The 18,600-nt window shown below is 44.0% G+C and overlaps 1 protein-coding gene across 1 annotated transcript; it reads left to right on the top strand.

Moving 5' to 3' along the window:
• The first annotated feature begins 6,617 nt into the window (after positions 1 to 6,617).
• On the top strand, positions 6,618 to 17,705 carry LOC129356880 (inhibin beta B chain-like). Its single transcript, XM_055026417.1, is given in 5 exon segments — positions 6,618 to 7,437; positions 7,440 to 7,511; positions 16,645 to 17,031; positions 17,034 to 17,327; positions 17,330 to 17,705. Coding segments are annotated over 5 exon segments (1,170 nt in total). The 5' UTR covers positions 6,618 to 7,127; the 3' UTR covers positions 17,437 to 17,705.
• Positions 17,706 to 18,600: the final 895 nt, after the last annotated feature.

Raw genomic sequence — 18,600 nt, forward strand, 5'->3', positions numbered from 1 at the left:
TCATAAAACAAATAAATCACTAAAAAAATTAAAAAATTAAAAAATCTTTCAAAAACACAATAACAACCTAGTAGATAATAATAATACATAAACATATTATATATAAACATAACACATATTTCATATTTTATTGTCTAAGTAATAAAGCCTAGTGGGCTACGGTCTTTAAAAAGATAAAAACATAAAACACAAATGATGTGGCCAGGAGATGACTGGCAGGTGGTCCGGTATGGGAGGAGACGCAGGGAGCGTCCACCTGCCGAACCACGATTCAGTGGGACGTGGGGAAGGAAGGAGCGTGCACCCCCTGTCTTCAGTAGAGGACAGGCTCAATCCTTTCCTAACCCTAACCTAACCCTAACCCTAACCCTACCTACCCTAGGTGGAAAACCAGCCTGGAAGTCATGCCTTCCTTGGATGAGTTGGCCATTCTCTCAGATTAATCCCTCCGCCAGTTGCTACTGTCAGGGTCAACCAGGTAGATCTCCCAGGACGGCGGCCGGAATATGCCGCCGAGGCAGTTGAGAGGGGACCCCATCTACAAGAGACGGAACTCAACTGCCAGAGCCCCCCTTTTGTTTCTCCGGGTATGGAAGAGGGTTTGAGAATAGATGCAATCTGGAGCCGCCGCCACAGCAAGGGGGTGGACCAAGGTGGTCCCGTGGCGGGGCCCCAGCGGAGGACCGCTGGGAGATACGGGGCGTCTTGGTCTCGCTGAGGAGGAACGGCCACGGGCAGAAGCGCAGCTCCGCTGCACTCGCAAGCCCGGGCCTGGAGGCGAGCCTGCAGGGCTGGAGGAACCGTCCACCGAAGCGCCGGTGCTGGGCACCGGGGCCGGCGGGGGCCCTCCACGGCAGGCCACGTGTGCTTATCGGTCGGTCAGAGACGTTGGGCTGGAAGCCAGACTTCCAACAGGCACACGGGACGGGCCGTAACCCGCTCACAGTGCACTGCGTTCGGCTTGGCTCCAGCCAGCCCGGGGCAGAGCTTCCACGGAGCTCCAGACGGACCAGGGAGCCGTCCACAGACTGATGCAGCCCAGGAAAGACACACCAGAGCGCCCAGTGCCTGCCAGCCAATCGCCAGGTAGATCCATCGACTTGGAGAGCTCCTACACAAATAGAACCGTGAGCGGGGAAAAACGATCAAAAATGGCCGAAACCCAATAAATTACCAACCTACCTTCTCATCTGATGCCAGCGAAGGCCCCTGGAGGGGTCCACGGCCGAAAATCCGCTCTTCTTCCGGGCCATGTGGTCTTCAAAAGCTCTCACCTATAATCCCGCCAGTGGGGTTTTTCGGAAGGTGTACCGTTTTCCACTATTGGGCGGGGCTTAAGCGGGTGTCAAGGGAGGGCAATGCTATGTATGCCTTTCTGCGGCCCTGGTAAGGCATAGGGACTTTGAAAAGGTTCAGGACTGCACCTGCGAAGGCCCGGAGTGTGAGCCTTCGCGGGTAAAGGCCTGGTGGCCTGCGGAATCGGCCCGGGGATCCAGACCAGGGATTCGGCCCCGGAATCGGACCGAGAATTCGTCCCGGCGTGGATATTCGGCCCGAATATTCGGAGCCCTGGGTGACAGAGAATCGGGGGGGTTCTGGACAGGGAGGGGGGGCTCAGGTCTCCCCACGAAGGGGGAGGCCCTGACCGGGCACTGGGGACCGGCCAGCCCCCTCTCCGCCCTGGAGCTAGGCGGATGGGACTTGGGCTGTGGACGGGAGGGGGGGCTCGGGTCTCCCCACGAAGGGGGAGGCCCTGACCGGCCCCTGGGGACCGGCCAGCCCCCTCTCCGCCCTGGAGCTAGGCGGATGGGACTTGGGCTGTGGACGCGGAGGGGGTCGTCCAGCGGGGGGTCCGGCCCGTGCCGGGCCGGGGGGGTTTGGGGGGGGGACCGGGGAGGACCAGGGGAGCCAGGGTGGTTCACTCAGGGGGGGTCCGCTCACCCCATCCGCGTGACCCAAGGGGCGGTTCCGCTAACCCCATCCAATCACTGAATAAATGCTTAGAACAGATAAATGTGTGGATGAGACAAAACTTTCTCCAGCTGAACTAAAACAAAACTGAAGTCATTATTTTTGGACCTAAAGAGGAACAATCTAAAGTCAATGCACAGCTTCAGTTATTACAACTAAAAACTAGCGATCAGGCCCGAAACCTGGGAGTAGTGACGACCTCAGACCTGAACCTTGCGAGCCACATAAAGACGATTACTAAGTCGGCCTTCTATCACCTGAAGAACATCTCCAGGATTAGAGGACTAATGTCTCAGCCAGATCTAGAGAAACTCATCCATGTATTTATCTTTAGTCGCATTGATTATTGCAACAGCGTCTTCACAGGCCTGTCCAACAAATCAATCTTCCAGCTGCAGCTGATCCAGAAGCTGCTGCTCCTGTTCTCAATAAAACCAGGAAGATAGAGACATAACAGCAGTTTTAAAGTCCCTCCACTGGCTCCCTGTAGCTCAAAGAATAGACTTTAAAATACTGTTGTTAGTTTATAAATCACTGAACGGTTTAGCACCACAATACATCAAAGATCTGCTGTTGTTGTATCAACCTTCCAGACTCTCAGGTTCTGGTTCTGGTTCTGGTTCTGCTCTGCATCCCCAGAACCAGAACCAAGAGAGGAGAAGCAGCTTTCAGCATCTATGCACCAAAAATCTGGAACAAACTTCCAGAAAACTGTTAAACAGCAGAAACCCTGACTTTCTTTAAATCTCAACTAAAAACACACCTGTTTAGAATTTTATTTGAAATGTAATATGTAACAATGTACTGTTTACTCCATGATGCATGACTTTGTGTTTTTGTGTTTATGATGTAAAGCACTTTGAAATGCCTTGCTGCTGAAATGTGCTAATCAAATAAAATTTGATTGATTGATTGACTGTGTATGAAACATGTTAAGAGGTTTTCATCCCATATAATAACCAACATTTATTGTCCAGATCCACATGGGAGGTTGCTTCCAAATCTCCACTTTGCTGTGATGTACTGCTTGGCTTGGCTTCATTGCAAAACAAATCCAAATATCAAACTGTCCCTCCATAATTACAATTATGCAGGTAGTTTTTGCCCTCCCTATAAAGCCATTTCACTACCTCAGAGGTAGTGAAATGGCTTTATAGAATCTTGCAAAAGGAATCTGACCTCTTAATATGTTCCACGTTCTGAACTCTAATCCACAAACATTGTGTTTCATTTCGGCTATCTTTATAGAACAGGAAGCAATTCTAAAGTTGAAAATAGCTGAAACAGTGATGCAGATTTCACCTGACATGGCTATGCCTCCATCTAGTGGACGATAAAAGAAACAGCAAGCAGCCCAAAGAGGAGGATTATTTGGGTTGAACTCACACAAAATGTCCTCCACTGAAATGAAGGTCAAATGCCTTGGCCTTTGGACCAAACAGTTCACACATGCTGAAAGCCAAAGTGTGAAAGGAAAACATTGTCTCCTATGTTTGGTCAACTGAAGAAACAAATGTTGTCTTCTGCTGATGAAAAATTATCAGCAGAAGACAAAACAAAAACTTCAATGGCAGCAACAGAATTGAAAGTTATAGTGAACTTTGACTGGAGAGGGTTAGGGTTAGAGCAATTACAACACTATAAAACGTACACTTTTTAATACAACATCACAGTGAAACAAATTAAAATAAAATTTTAAGTGATAAATTATTAACAACAACATTGTCAACATAAGACTATATGTACAGATGATTATTGATAAATGTATAAAAGGTATTAATATTTTGTCAGGGAATGATTTGGGGTCATCAAGCAGATCTTTGAAAAAAATATATGATGTTTTAATTTGTTCTGTGTTGGACTATGGATGTTTTGTTTATAAGTCAGCTAATACATTTAGATAGAATCCAAGCTAAAGTGCTGAGGCTTTTAGAACGTCTCCAATTCCTGCTCTTCAGGTTATTACTGGAGGAAATGCCACTAGACTTAGTCAGCAAATTATTGGTTAAATTTACAAGGGCTGGAGAAAAATGAGCCAATAAACAGGTATTCAGAGAATGTTGAGAATATGGCCATAACATCATGAGTTTTGGATGGAAGGGAAATATTTCTGCAGATCATATGGAGATAAATCATACAGCATGCATAAAATTGTAACTCTAAAATTGCTCTATGGTTAATTAAAATGCTGATAGTAAATTTAGAAACCGAAAAATATAGATCAGTCCTGTGGAGATTTGTATCAAATTATTCAGCAGAATTTATAAATAAAGCATGAAAGTATGACACAAAAAATTGATAGATTATCTGTGCATCAAAAGAGGAAAATGGTGAAACAAGAGTAGCAGTTTATATTTCAAAACAAAAAGTTGTTAGAAAAAGAAGAACAGATAATCTATCAATTTTTTGTTGGCAATTATTTAGGTGAAGCCTAGTGAGGCTCATCTGCTCAGATTCAATGTGTTGCTTAACCAGCATTAAATCTGAGAGCCGTCAAGATCTTTTAGAGGAAGTTACTTATTTGATGTATAGTATAAAGCAACAACAGATAAGTATTCAATTCACTTGGGTTCCAGCACATAAAAGAATTGTTAGGTAATGAAAAAATAGATAAATTGGCTAAAGAAGCAGTTAAGGCAAGAGAAACTGAATATAATGTCCCACTAAGTAGAGGAAAAATAAAAGTAATTATTAAAGATAAAATAAATAATATATGGCAGGAGAGATGGAATTTAGAAGAAAGAGGAAGAAATTTACATAAAATACAGAAGGAGGTAATCATGAGAAATAATATTATAATAAATGAGAGAGAGGAAATATGGATTAACAGGTTGAGTGTTGGGCACTAGTTTAAATAGTGGTTTGAAATAATAAGAAAACATCCATCAGTTGATTGTTCTTATTGCAGGAAAACACAAGGACATGTGTTGATTTGTTATAGAAAATATATAAAATACAGAAAAGAATTGGAAAGGGTGATGGTCAATAAATATGGATAATTTATTAGGGAAGCAGCAATCAAATGATATAATTCGAGCACTTATTAAATATTTAAAAGATACAAAATTAGCTGAGAGGATTTAGTTTGTATGTGTCTGAATGTATAAACATGTACATAATTTAGTTATTTTAAGATTTGAAGACTAATAGGAAAAACGAATTTCTGAATTACGTCTCCGTCCAGTTGATGGCGGTAATGCACAAAGTTTGCAAAGTGCCAGAAAACCCTATAGAAGAAGAAGAAGAAGAACTCTTGGTTGCCTGAGTGTTTGCCAGTAATGGTACTCTGCGGCCCTCTGAGCTAGCGCTCAGCGCTATCTCTGAAATTACTTCTACTAATTAATCCTTGTTGCCTCTCTCAGGTGTTTCCTTGTGAAGCCTGATTTCTGTCTTCTGGATTTCTCCCCTCGTGACGCCGTGGATCGCTTCCCCCGGTTGCCCGAGTTCCTTCCTTGCCTCTGCAGATCTCCAATAAACCGTTCCTGGATTCTCAGCCGGCCGTCGCTTCGCCTCGAGCCTCCACACCCGACCTTACCTGTCCGCCCTCTGCCGCAGCCTCTACGGCTACCTGCATAGAACCGAGTCCCGGATCGCTTCAAGGACACCCAGAGACCAAACCCTGGAAACCACGGCATCGCCCTGCTGGCAGAAGTCGAGCTTCATCTCAAGTAAGATCGGTCTGATTCTTCCTGAGTTTCCACTTTCCGACGCCCTCAAACTCACCATCTCTTTCTCACTGCTCTTCTGGCTGCCAACCCCAAGGACAAGAACTACAGTCTCACTTTTCCTCATTGTTCAAATAAACTGTGTTGATGTGATCAGCTGTTCTCCTGGTGGTGGTCTGAATGTGGGGAAAGAAACTCAGACCCATCATGACAAAATGTCATATTTTCAAAAACGGCTAAATATCAAAAATCATAAGGGATTCCTTTTTAGGGGGTTAATATGCATTAATAAAATCTATCTTACATGAAGCTTTTCAAAAAAATACATTTGTCCGTTTATAGTTTTCAAAGACGATACGGACTGCATTCATCAATATTTAATCAGAATATGTTGTCTGCATAACTAAACCTTTAATTTATGCATATAAAAATAAATAAAGTTATGGAAGAAGAAACAGCTTCATTGCAATCAGACTATTTTACACATTGGATTTATAATACTGAATTTTATACTATGCACTTTTATGTATGATTAGATCATGAATATACTTATTCTAAACACAATCCTGATTTTATCCCAGAGAGACGCAACAAATTAAAACATGAGTGGAAAACTAGCAAAGCTGTAGATTAAAACTATTTCAAAGGTCACAAGTTACAACGACTGGATGAAAATTCCCCTGACAAGGAGTCATTTATTTCTGCCAACAGGTGGCGCAATTTCTTTGATTAAAACGTCCAAACCTCTGAAGTTTAATGTACTATAAATAAAACAAGTTAAAAGTGGAAAACGCATGCTGTTTGAAAGCTGGAAACACTTCCAGGAGATGCAGTGAGTTTTTCTAATGATGTTAAACTGTATTGAACGAGAGGCTCGACTTTTACAGTCTGGAAACAACGACAACTTAGTTGCTCCTGCATCCGCAGCAACAGAAAGAAAAGCGGAAAAGACTGAAGGGAAAAAGTGAGGCTGTCAGCAGGTTCATGACGCAACTTCTGCGTGGGGCCGGAGGATAATGAAAGTGGGACTGAAGATGTCGCGATTGTCCCTCCTGTGGGTGGAAATCCTCACGTGTGTGCGCGCACACAAAACACTCGGGACAGACGGAGCGGCTGCAGACGCCTCCGACTGACTGAGCTGCTGGATGTGAGAGCCGACCGGACGCGTGGCGAGTCCGTTTCTCTGCTGCGCGCTGATTTGACAGATCATCAAGTGAAGGCGGTGTGAGCGACATGAACTTTAATCTGGCGCAATATTTCAGCCAGTGTTGGACCAGGCGCAGCTCATCGACTGGACAACGTTAGTCTCAGTTTCTGCGGCTCTTCTGCATGTTTGGGAATGTGTGAGTGGATTTCTGCAAGTGTCTGCTGGAGCAGCGGTTCATGATCCCCGGGACTTGCAAACGTGTGAGCTGAATGTAGCTTTAATTCATTTGTGTGAGTCAATTCATTAAGCCTATATTCTTATTTGAACTAAAGCTTGGAGGCACGATGGGCTTATACAGTTTGGCGTTGTCATTGGTTGCGTGCGCCGTGTACGTGCGCAGCAGCACTCTGAGCGCCACGGACACTCCGAGCTCATCCCGGGAGTCGTGCGCCTCCTGCGGCCTCAGGGCGCCGGATCAGTCGGAGCGGGTGAACATCGACTTCGTGGAGGCGGTGAAGCGGCACATCCTGAATCGTCTGCAGATGCGGGACAGGCCGAACATCACGCACCCCATCCCGAAAGCAGCCATGGTGACAGCGCTGCGGAGGCTGCACGCCGGCAAAGTGCGTGAGGACGGCCGGGTGGAGATTCCCAACTTGACGGCCAGGCCGCCTTCAGCAACGACGTTCAGGGAGAAACCTCGGAGATCATCAGCTTTGCAGAATCAGGTAATAATCATTCATTGCGCATGTCTGACTCGACCCCTACGTGAACCCCCTCACCTTTATTTCATGAAAGTCGTGCAACAGGTGAAGTAATGACCCAACATCCATCCTAAAGGATTACATTTTATTTCCAAGGCTTAATCCTGTCTGGGTTATGGACACAATGGATCAGCCAGTCACAACAACACTTTCAAACGGCCATAAAACTAATGAGATCGCGTGGAGTCATCATTTTCATCCTCTTATTACATCACCGCTCCCTCCTGTAAATCCAGTGACTGCTTCTAAATCCCCTGTTTTAGTCTGATGAAAATCAAAATGAAATCAAACTAAAGCCAGGTCCTTAAATTACCTTGATGTGCTAAGCAGAGGAGCAAAAGCTCTGAATCAAATTTCATCTCTGAAGTTCTGCTCCCACTCAGCAGAGCAGTGCATGGATAGCACTTCACATAAACACCAAGTCCTTCAATTGGGCCGTTTCTCCTTCCTTTCAGGGGAATCTAACTAATTGTCTGAAGTGCAAAGACTCTTGCTCAGTCCCAGGCACAACTAAAATCTTCTGTTACCTACGTATCCACTAATTGTCAGCCAGCTCTGGCAGAACAGTGTGTTTGACACAAACTATTAGTTTACAGGAAAGAAAACTTGTAATTAAAGGCACCAACATGGACCCAGAGCCAGCTAATTTCCCGCTGGCCTGGCTGCTACAATTAGTCTGAATGAACTGTGAGCTCCTGCATTGCCAGTAGGAATGATCTGAATGCTTTCCTGACAGGAGAACAAAAGCCAGGCAATTATTAGAAGAGTGTGAAGTGTTCCTGCTGAACACATCGTGTCAGAGATAGAAGGAAAAAGTAGGCAAACAAAAGAATTTGCTTGGAATAATGCATGAGATATATGAGATCCTGCAGTGTTGTACTGGAGGGGGTGTGCTGATGGGGTAATTGTGTGTGTGTGTGTGTGTGTGTGTGTGTGTGTGTGTGTGTGTGTGTTTGTGTGCGTGTGTGTGTGTGTGTGTGTTTGTGTGCGTGCGTGTGTGTGTGTGTGTGTGTGTGTGTGTGTGTGTGCGTGCGTGTGCGTGTGTGCAAATATTGTAGCGTTGAAAAGAACGCTTTTGTCATTCTAAAGGTTTGTTGGCCTCCTTTGATTCTTCTTGAGTTTTCTTTCCCTGAGCTCTATTCTTCCTCACACCTTTGAGCCTTTGTGTGGCATTGTACCATAAAACTGGCTTGGGTCCCTTCTGCCCTGGACCCCATCTGCCTCATGGCCAGTTGGCCCAAATCCCTCCTCTCCTCAGATGGGATGCTGCCAGCCGGGGCACGGCCCAGTTCTGGGGTCTCCACGATGCTCTGAGGCCAGGGCGCAGGCTTGGTTTTGGGCAAGGTTGGCTGAGGGGGGGCAGCTGTTTAGCCAACAGATGGATGTGGATAGGTGTTTCACTCGCTTTGTGTTCATATGGAGCTCAGAGGTCAGCTGGAGTCCTCTGCCTCCCCACAGCAAAGCTGAACTGTGGCGTCTTTGTGACGTCTTTGCGGTTTGCAGTGGTTAGGGCTTTGCCAAAAGGCACTGGAGCAGTGAGGTGAGCCGATGCCAATCTTCCTTTTTACCCTGCATTGCACCCATGTGTCTTTGCTGAGGGATTCGATGTCCCGTATTCACAGGAGCGGAGCGAGAAGCACAAGAGAGGGAAAGAGGTGAACGAGAGAGGTCAGCAGAGAAGTTCAGCTCCGAACTTCTCAATTGCCCCTTTTAGCTTTGAACCCCATGAAACATTCAGACTTAAGACTTCATTATAGGAGGTCATTACTGGTTCATCCAAAGGATCAGGCCTTATCCCAAGACCATGTTTTTCATGAGAAGATGTCAGTCATGGCGCAGTCTGTGCCTCAGCGCCGCAGATTCAGTTCAGCTATTTGAACTTGTCTATATATTCTTATCTAATTTTTTTGTGAAATATCAGCAACTTTCCTGTCTGGGGAATTTCTGGGGAAGCGAGTTTTCAGCCCTTAGAGACTTTTGGGTCTGACCAGTGAAGGGCAGAAAGTATTCCGGTTTGGTTATTTTGTTTTCCTTGTTCTTCGTACGTCTTCTCCACCCCGACCCGGTTGTTGCAGATTGACACTTATTCTGCTCTGGTTTCTGTTTCTGATGAGTTGATTTTTTTTCCTACATGTGATGGATTGAATTGGAGGTAGCTGAAATTCAATCTTTCTACATGACTGGAGTGTGTTGGATTGTTTGATTGTTTGATTTTTTGACACAGGTTGAAGGCTTTTTGTCTTATAAAGTGTTTTAAATTTGAATTTATTTAACAAGAGGCAATGCATTTTGATCACTACGAGTAAACTAAACAGTCATGTAAATATGCCAGATTTAGCCACAAGGGCTCATTTTTATGGGAAAGTCAAAAAAATAAAATCACTAACTTGCATATTGAGAAGAATTGATTATGATGAAAACAGATTGGCAATTCTAATTGTTATTTTAAAACACTAATGCAACTTTGCTTCAGAGTCACTGTTTACATGGTTTTCTAAAAGGTACAGTTACATGTTTTCACATTTTTATGGTACTTTATACCAAGAGTTTGATGCTCAGACTGACCAGAGGAGTTTCTCTTGAATCAGAATTTACAGGTTTATTTGATTTTATTTGAAAAAAACCTTTTGAAAAGGCAGTGGTGGTATGTACAGATATGTCCCAAGTCAAAAAGATCAAATATTATTGTTTATCCAGTTTTCAATGTCTGCTTATAAAGTTTATTGGTTGACATCTGGTCCAGCTAATCAAACAATAAGTTATATAAGAATGAATTTTGGCATTTCAGCATTTTGAAGCTTCTACTGTCAGATTATTTCTGATTTTTCTAAGTGACATGAATAAATTTTCTTTCTTAATTTGTAACATGACTTTGAAATGAAAGTTGTGAATCTGGAAGACTTTATTCTTCTACTTCTGTACTGGTGTTGCTGTCTGGATGAGCTGATCTGCCTCTTTGTGTTTCGAATCAGTTTCCTAAGAATAAACTGAACTCCGTGTATCTGACAGCCATGCCTGGGCCTTCGGGGATTTGAAGAGACCAATCTTAGGCTACGTTCTCCCTCCACACAGTAGCCTCAGCTCTGCTTCACCCTCAGCAAGGAGGTGCAGGTGGAGACACGCTGGAGCGGCTCCTTAGCATCCCAAGCCCACCCAGGTGTCCCTGATCATCACTGACAACTTCCTCTCCTGCGCAGGTCAGGTGAGGCGTGTTGGGGCCAGCACCTTGTTGTTTGTGAGGCTGGATGGAACAAGAACCGCATTAAAAAAAGAAAGATAAACCCGAACGTTACTGGAAAGGAAATTATTGACTTGTTTGTAATTAGCAATGTTTTCAAAAAAGTTCTTGGGGACTTCAAATCAAAGTTGAATTAAATTCATTAGTTGTTGTTTTTTTGTTTTGTTTTTTTAGCAGAAGCTGTTACAAAATGATTGCACTATTTAAATGTACTTCATTGCTTGAGGCTGTGTGGAGAGTAAAGTCTGTTTAGGTACAAAAACAGCATCCGTCCTCACTCCCTTCATGTTTATGACTTGGTTGCGCTGCAGAGCCCGTTTTTCTCAGCTCAGAGCTGTTGAGACACGTAAGGAGGCTCTGCGCTGAAAGAGGGAAGGTTACTTACTTTGTACCCCTGAGGGGTGTTTACAATGTTTCCAGGCATGAGCTGCTGTTCAGCTGACTCCTTTCTGTCAGCCATGTATTCACTTTGCTTTGTGCTTCTCATCCCACAGCCATAGTCCAGGCTGTTTGATATATTGTTCCCTGCTTCCAGGATGGGTGTGTGTAAATATGCATGGATGGATGCAGATGTGTGTTTAAAGTAGTCCAGTCTCTGGCTGTGGTGCCTGAGAGAGGAGAGCTGGTCTGAACAGGTCTCTTTGTGAATGTAAAGCTGTGGTTTACAGGAGGAAGAGGCAGTTTAAAGAGGATGAGGGGCCCGTCTTTGGTGGCCACCTGTTGACACTGACACACACTAATCAGTCAGCAAACAAAGTCATTTAACTGCTTTGAAAGGCGCTGCATGGGCACATTGTACCAAAACTCCTGAAATAGAAACCTTTCAAGTTCCCTCAGGGTCATTTGGGAGACATCATTAAGTTGGTGAACAAGAAAAAGAGCCAAAACAGTGCTGCGTGTCACCTTTGGACACCCTGGATCTCTTTATTGTGCTGTTGCAGAAAGTAGCCAGTGTCATGTAAATGCCTCTTATTTTTTGCCTCTTGGTGCTTTTTGCTGGAGAAGTTTGAATGCGTTGCTGCGGCGTGTCTGTCTCCTGGAGCCTCACGTACAGCGCAGCCCTGTCACTCTCCAGCGCTCTCCCTGGAAGGATGCAGTGATGGGTGGGTTTTTAGCGAACTCAATGAACCCCCCACAGACTCTGACCGTGTCCACCAACACCCCCCACTTTGCTCCCCTCTGATCTCCTCCCTCTCCTTTTTGGTCCTGTCAGGTTCAGTGGAAGACTTGAAGCCAACTGGGCTTGATCCCAGAACCGGCCGGTCAGAACTGACCTATCAGAAGCTGCTGCAGACGTCACCTGATGCAGTGATAGAAATGAACAGAGAGAGCAAACCTTATGGGACAAAGCAGAGGCCTTTATAAAGTCTTCTGTGTCAGCATGTGTTGGTGTGTAAGTGTGTGTGTCTTTGTGAAAAGTCACAGAATAAAGCTTGCTTTACATCTTGCTGCACTGAGACCTAAACGGATTGTTTGGCACTTTGTATGTGAGGATCTTAACTGCTACCTTATTGTGTCATATTTGAAAAATGTCTGTAGGTTCGGATGGAAAAGGCATCACAACAACTTTTAGGAGTTTTGAATGTGCAGAAAGTCTCCACATAAAAGGCCCAGATATTTGAGAGGTATCATTAATTTCCATGTTCCTTTGACACAGCACTTTCCCAACCAAGTCACAGCAAGAAGATCCTGACTTCAATTCCCAGTGGATCAGTGGATCACCTCACCTACATGTGTCGGTTTAGGGTTTGCCAAAATGATACTTGACTTAAAGAATTTTTCATCTAAAATGAAATCAGACTAAAAAAGCGCTTCTCTGGACACTCACATGGTTTTTAATGAAATCAATGGTTCCAGTTCTGATGGTGGTGAGCTACTGAACAGTAGCCACAGCTGCCCTGGGGCAGTCTGGCACAGGCCAGGGCGCCATGCACCGACGCCCCCTGCTGGGCTCTCTGACCACAGCAGGCGAGGCGGGTGGAGCGTCGTTGTCAAGGACACAGCAAAGGCAGATAGAGTGGGAATTGAACCAACAACCTACCGATCGCAGGATGAACTCCCATCATCTTCCTTAAAATAATAGTTTTAATGGAGAAAACTATTTTACATATATTTATATATTTAAAGTTAAGTTACTTAAATAAATGTAACCTCTGGTCATAATGTCAAAAAACTTCAGAGTTTTTATGTAATGCTGCATCCTTACCTAAAAAGCCAGGGTTTAGTAAGACATGATATTTTTGTTCAGTCACATTCAACAATAAACGAACCCTCATCCGTACCGAAACGCCACTGTGGCTGAAAGGAAAGATCCAAACGCTGTGGATTATATTCCAGCTTTCTCCTGCCAAATGTCAATGTGCCCTGAGCAAGGCAGTGAGCTAAATGATACACACTCATTTGCATATCAGTGTAAGAATGCATGTGCATCTGTGAGTGCAGTTGGTTGAATGTGGTTGCGTTGACTATTGATGCTGTTGCTGTGACTTATTGTGGCATCCCTGATCAATAGTGTCAGAAAACGTGAAAAACTTTGTTACAAAATGTTCAGCATGGACAGGTTACATTTGTGCACTCACATGGGACGGGTATTTCAGAGATTTGTCCTGAGAGTCACATCAGACACAAGCAATTATTATTTTAGTTGAAAGTTTAAAACTGAAGTTTGCTATTTGTTTTACTCTTTAGTGCCGTTAGCAGCAAGGGAGTCCATCCTATCTCTCCATCGGGGGACAATAAACAAGAACATTTTTTAAGCTTAACTTTGGAGTGTCAGAAAAGTTACAGGGAAATGTAACATGGCTTAAAATGTTGTTAATGTGTTCAACCTGCAGGACCAAAAGTGACTACTGGTGATTTATAACAAATTTGTTTTTCTCAATAAACAAACCGCTGAGACCCATAGAATGAAAATAAAATTCAAATCTAGCCCCTCCAGTTTCAGTCTCTGCTTATCAATGGAAGAGTTAAAGGTTTAAATGTAATCAGATATTTGCTGACTTTAACAAAACAGGGTCAAGTCCATGAAAGCAACGTAGAAGTTTAGCTAATTTTGATTTAAAGCATAACGAGGCAGTTTATCATAAATCAGCCAAAGTAATGAAATAATGAACTGCAGTCTGATTTTTGTTAATGTTTCTTCCTTCAAAGGAAGAAACATTAAAATAGTTAACATTAACTTGTGAAAAGAAAGAAATGTGGAAGTATTTACATACTGGAGGGTTGTTAATTTAGATGCCCAATCTTCTGGGATTTACGCCCATGGTTAGCAGTGCAAGTCAGAAATGTTCATTTTCTGTTCTTACACAAAAGACATGTTCAAAAGTAGATTAGCATTTTTACAGCACTAACTAACCCTAAAAAACCATCTCTGGTGATTAGTTCATACCCAGAAAGCACAAAATGAGAGAAACATTGAATCTACATTGAAACAGAATTGAAACAGTGATTCACATGTTGAATCAACGTTTCCATCATAACTGACACTATCAATGTTGATTCAACCATCATCTGAATGTGGATCAACAGCCACATTGAACTTGATTTTATGAGTGACGTAAGAAATCAATATTGATTCATGTTTTGGTCTGACAGGTCTGCACCATTAAAAGTTTCTTCTGGTGTTCATTTTATTGGCAGATGCTGCGTATTATGTTATTGATAATTATTTAATATTACCGTATTTCCAAAAAATGTGTTAACACAAACTTAAAAAATAACCTGCCATTAACGTAGCATTTATGTAAACAACACATTTGACTCCTGGTGACAGGCAGAACATGAAGAGCAGCATCCATGAGGTCCAGTCCGGTTCCGTATGAACCAGGAAACGGGCCGACCCGGCTCCGACCCGGCTCCGACCCGGCTCCGACTCGGGTCGGCGTCACTTTGCCTCCCGATGTTTTGCTGCCGTGGCGCCTAATGAAGCCACTTGCTGTCGTTTCCCTGCAGTCGGTCGGCTCTGGGCCAAAGCAGCAGCTGAAACACGGATCAGAGGGAGGAAGGCAGAAAGACCATAAACATCAGAAACGTTCTGAAAGACGTGGAGATGTGAAATAGTGTCCTGGAAGAATCACAGAGCGTTCGGCTCCCATGTTCACTCAGTCATATTAATAAGGACCCGCTCATGAATATTCATTCAGATTTATGTCAATGTTAGTCGACATACACAATGACATTCACCCGTCAAGCTGCAGCATTTATGATGCTGCAGCAGAATGCAGCATTTATGATGCTGCTCTCGTTAAAGTGACGGAATCAATATTTAAAATAAAGTTTGTTTATCAGAAAACATTAAGGTAAAATCAGGTTGATTTAACAAAACCAGAGACAGAAAAATAATGCAAAAGGTGATTTGTACTGTAGTTGGAAAATTATTTACCGTGCATACAGGATAATCTTCTATCAAGTAACTGGTTCAATTTTCCATTAACCTCAAACATTTAGAAATAAATTCATTCAAAAATGTCCATATAACGATCCCAACCAGTAGCAATAGTCCAGTTTAAGCAGTTACTAACCCAGTGATCAACAGACTGAATCAGCAGGTTTAGATCAGGGTTTCTCTTCTGCCACAGCTGGATTCAATCGGTGGTGATCAACAGCCTCTGCAGAAGGTCATGTGATCCTCTGAATCAGCTGTTCTGGAACAGAGGCACATCTTAGCATGTCAGTGAGCTCATCATAATAAAAACTGAAAAACAAGTGGCTTAAAAGTATTAAAGCAGCAGTAGCAGCACTACACTCCTTGTCCACCACATGCTCTCCCAGACCAAACGATCGGCCCCGCCCACTTTTAAAAACTCAAATCCCACAAAATCTCGCAGGATGTCATAGTAAGTCTAGTGAGGTGTGCTGGATAAAAAAATACAAAAGGGACACAGGACAAATTCAAGAATAGAAAAACTTTATTACAGGATAAAAATATGATAATATGGACAAACATTTAGGAATGTTGAAAGTGATGCTGCAGGGTTGCAGATATCATTTCAGTAGCTTTTGCATCTACACTTTATTTTTAAGGCTATGTAAATTGAAGATAAAAACTGGAAATTCATTTTTTGTTGCAGATGTTTGGACATCTGCAACAAATCAAATTTAGCAACATAAATAGTTGATATAAAATGTTACTAATCATTCAAATTTATTTGTGTATCACATTTCAGCAAAAAGTCAGATTAAAGTACTTTACGTAAAACAATACAGTTATAGATCTATAATTCTATAGTTCTAGATCTAGAACTCTAGATTGTTTTCTTTAATAACTTCTGTGTCTGATCAGAGTTTTGTCTTATCCACACATTTCTTTGTTCTCAGTATCTGTTCAGTGATCGGGCCAAAGGTCACCTGGTGACATCACAATGTGTAACTCATTTTGTGTCCTGCTGTCGCCGGATGCAGTGGGATCATATAGATATTGAATGAGAGGAGTCCTAGGATGGAACCATGACGAACCCCACATGTGACCTCTGACCCCTAGATGAGGAATCCCAGTTCTTCAGTTCAGATTGGAACTCGGTCACATTTCTTCATTTGAAATAATAATACAGCCTCATGTGTTAAAGGGATTGAAACATTTTTTCACTGATAAAAGTTTGTCATGCACTTCAGAAACGGGTACGTCTTACGCTCTCCACACATGTGCAGCAGATGGTATTTATTACCCAGAATGCATTGCTGTAGAATTACAGGCAGTCTGTCTACAGTAAGCAGTAATTCATCGACTGAATGTTATTGTTTGACTTTGTTGTCCGATTTTTCAGGTTGTGGATGAATCTACCGTTGTGATGTTCATCTTTACCTACATCCGTGTGTTGATAAGTTACTGATTCGTCTGCTTTGTCTCTTCTGTTTCCACAGAGGAAGAAACAAACGCTAAAACCCGTCTGTACTTCCTGATCTCCAATGAGGGTCACCAGAACCTGCATGTGTCCCAGGCCAACCTGTGGCTGTATCTCCGCCTGCTGCCTGCTGGACCCGAGAAGGGCCTCCGGAGGAAGGTCACCGTCAAAATTCACTACCAGGAGGCCGGAGCTGCAGAGGGGAACGAGGCAACGGGCCGCTGGGTTCTGGTGGAGAAGCGCGTGGACCTGAAGCGCAGCGGCTGGCACACGTTTCCGCTCTCGGAGGCGGTGCGGGCCGTGTTTGGGAAGGGCAGCAGGAGACACCTGGAGGTGCACTGCGAGGGGTGCGAGGCGTCCGGAGTGACTCCGGTGCTGGTGGACCCGGGCGACCCGTCCCACCGACCTTCCTGGTGGTGCGTGCGCATCAGGTGGACGGGAAGCACCGCATTCGGAAGCGGGGGCTGGAATGTGACGGCACCAGCGGGGGGTTATGTTGCCGGCAGCAGTTTTACATCGACTTCCGTCTCATTGGCTGGAACGACTGGATCATTGCTCCGGCTGGTTATTATGGAAACTACTGTGAGGGAAGCTGCCCCGCCTACATGGCGGGCGTCCCGGGCTCAGCTTCGTCCTTCCACACAGCAGTGGTTAACCAGTACCGCATGAGAGGCATGAGTCCGGGCTCGGTGAACTCCTGCTGCATCCCACCAAGCTCAGCACCATGTCCATGCTCTACTTTGATGACGAGTACAACATCGTGAAGCGGGACGTTCCCAACATGATTGTGGAGGAGTGCGGCTGCGCTTGAGTCTGCCCAGCAGATTCTGTGCATGCAAGACTTCTCTGTGCAGAACATCATCTCCATTTATCCATATCTAGAGCTGCTCTAATCCAGAAAACACAACCTAGATGTTGTGTCCACACGAGTGTGTCGGGACGAAAGAGCGTGTCTTTTTCCGACTTAGTGAAACTCCTGCGTTCAGTGACGGGGTGACAAGCAAATTATTTTCACCAAATCACATCTTGGTCTAGTTTGCCATTTCTAGTCAAAAACTAATGGCCCATTATCTCCTCTGAATGAAGTTGTTAAAGCGCTTAAGACAAAGACAGGATCAACCAGTGGACATACTGGTGTCAGACTTTCTCCAACCTTCTTAAGTACTTAAAGCACAAAAGAAACTTGTTTTCTTAAAGCACTGTCAGTTCATCACCTTATACAATTCAGAACGCCAGCACTTCTCCACTACGCAGGCAGATGTAGTCTGACTGTCCTTCCTAGTGGAAACTGATAAGCAGCGCTTAATGCTGGAGGCCAGTCACAGGTTTGGATGCTGAGCCGCTGCTCAGCTTCCACGTAACATCACTTCTGGTGAAGGGACATCCAGACGAAGAAAAGGTCTCACAGGTGGCCTTTGCCTGATCTCCCTCCCTGCGGCTTGACAGAAGACAGCCTACAGACTCAAAGACTAGTTTCCACCAAACTGGTCACCACAGTGCAGTGCAGCACTTGCAGGAACTGAAATGCACACCCTGAATAGCACTTGTACAAAATGCCTTCCTCGGGTACAGAGTGTCCTGTCAGATTGCTGAGCAAGTGCCACATGAGCTATGCAATGTGTAGAACTTCATAAAATCCATAATCAATTTGCTCCAATAGGCTGAACTCTGCGTCTTCTTTCTATCCTTAAATCATTTCTTTACTCCTCAACTGTTTAAAAATACTTGAAATGTGATCTTTCGCTTGCTTTCCAAAGCGAATGATTGTTGTGATGTTTGCACTGAGACGTTGCGGAATTAACGAAACAGAAACTGCCATTGAAAAGTTATTTTTATATAGTTAAATTGAAATAAGTTTCAGATGTATTTTACAAAATAAATGAAACCAAAGACGCCAAGATTCCACTGAGACTGTCAGGCCGTTTAGTGACTGTTCAATAAGTAGAGAAAGGGCCTTTAACTGTATCAGGGTATG

Source organism: Poeciliopsis prolifica, unplaced genomic scaffold, assembly GCF_027474105.1.
Source record: "Poeciliopsis prolifica strain line A6 unplaced genomic scaffold, Auburn_PproV2 SCAFFOLD205, whole genome shotgun sequence".
NCBI lineage: Eukaryota > Metazoa > Chordata > Actinopteri > Cyprinodontiformes > Poeciliidae > Poeciliopsis > Poeciliopsis prolifica.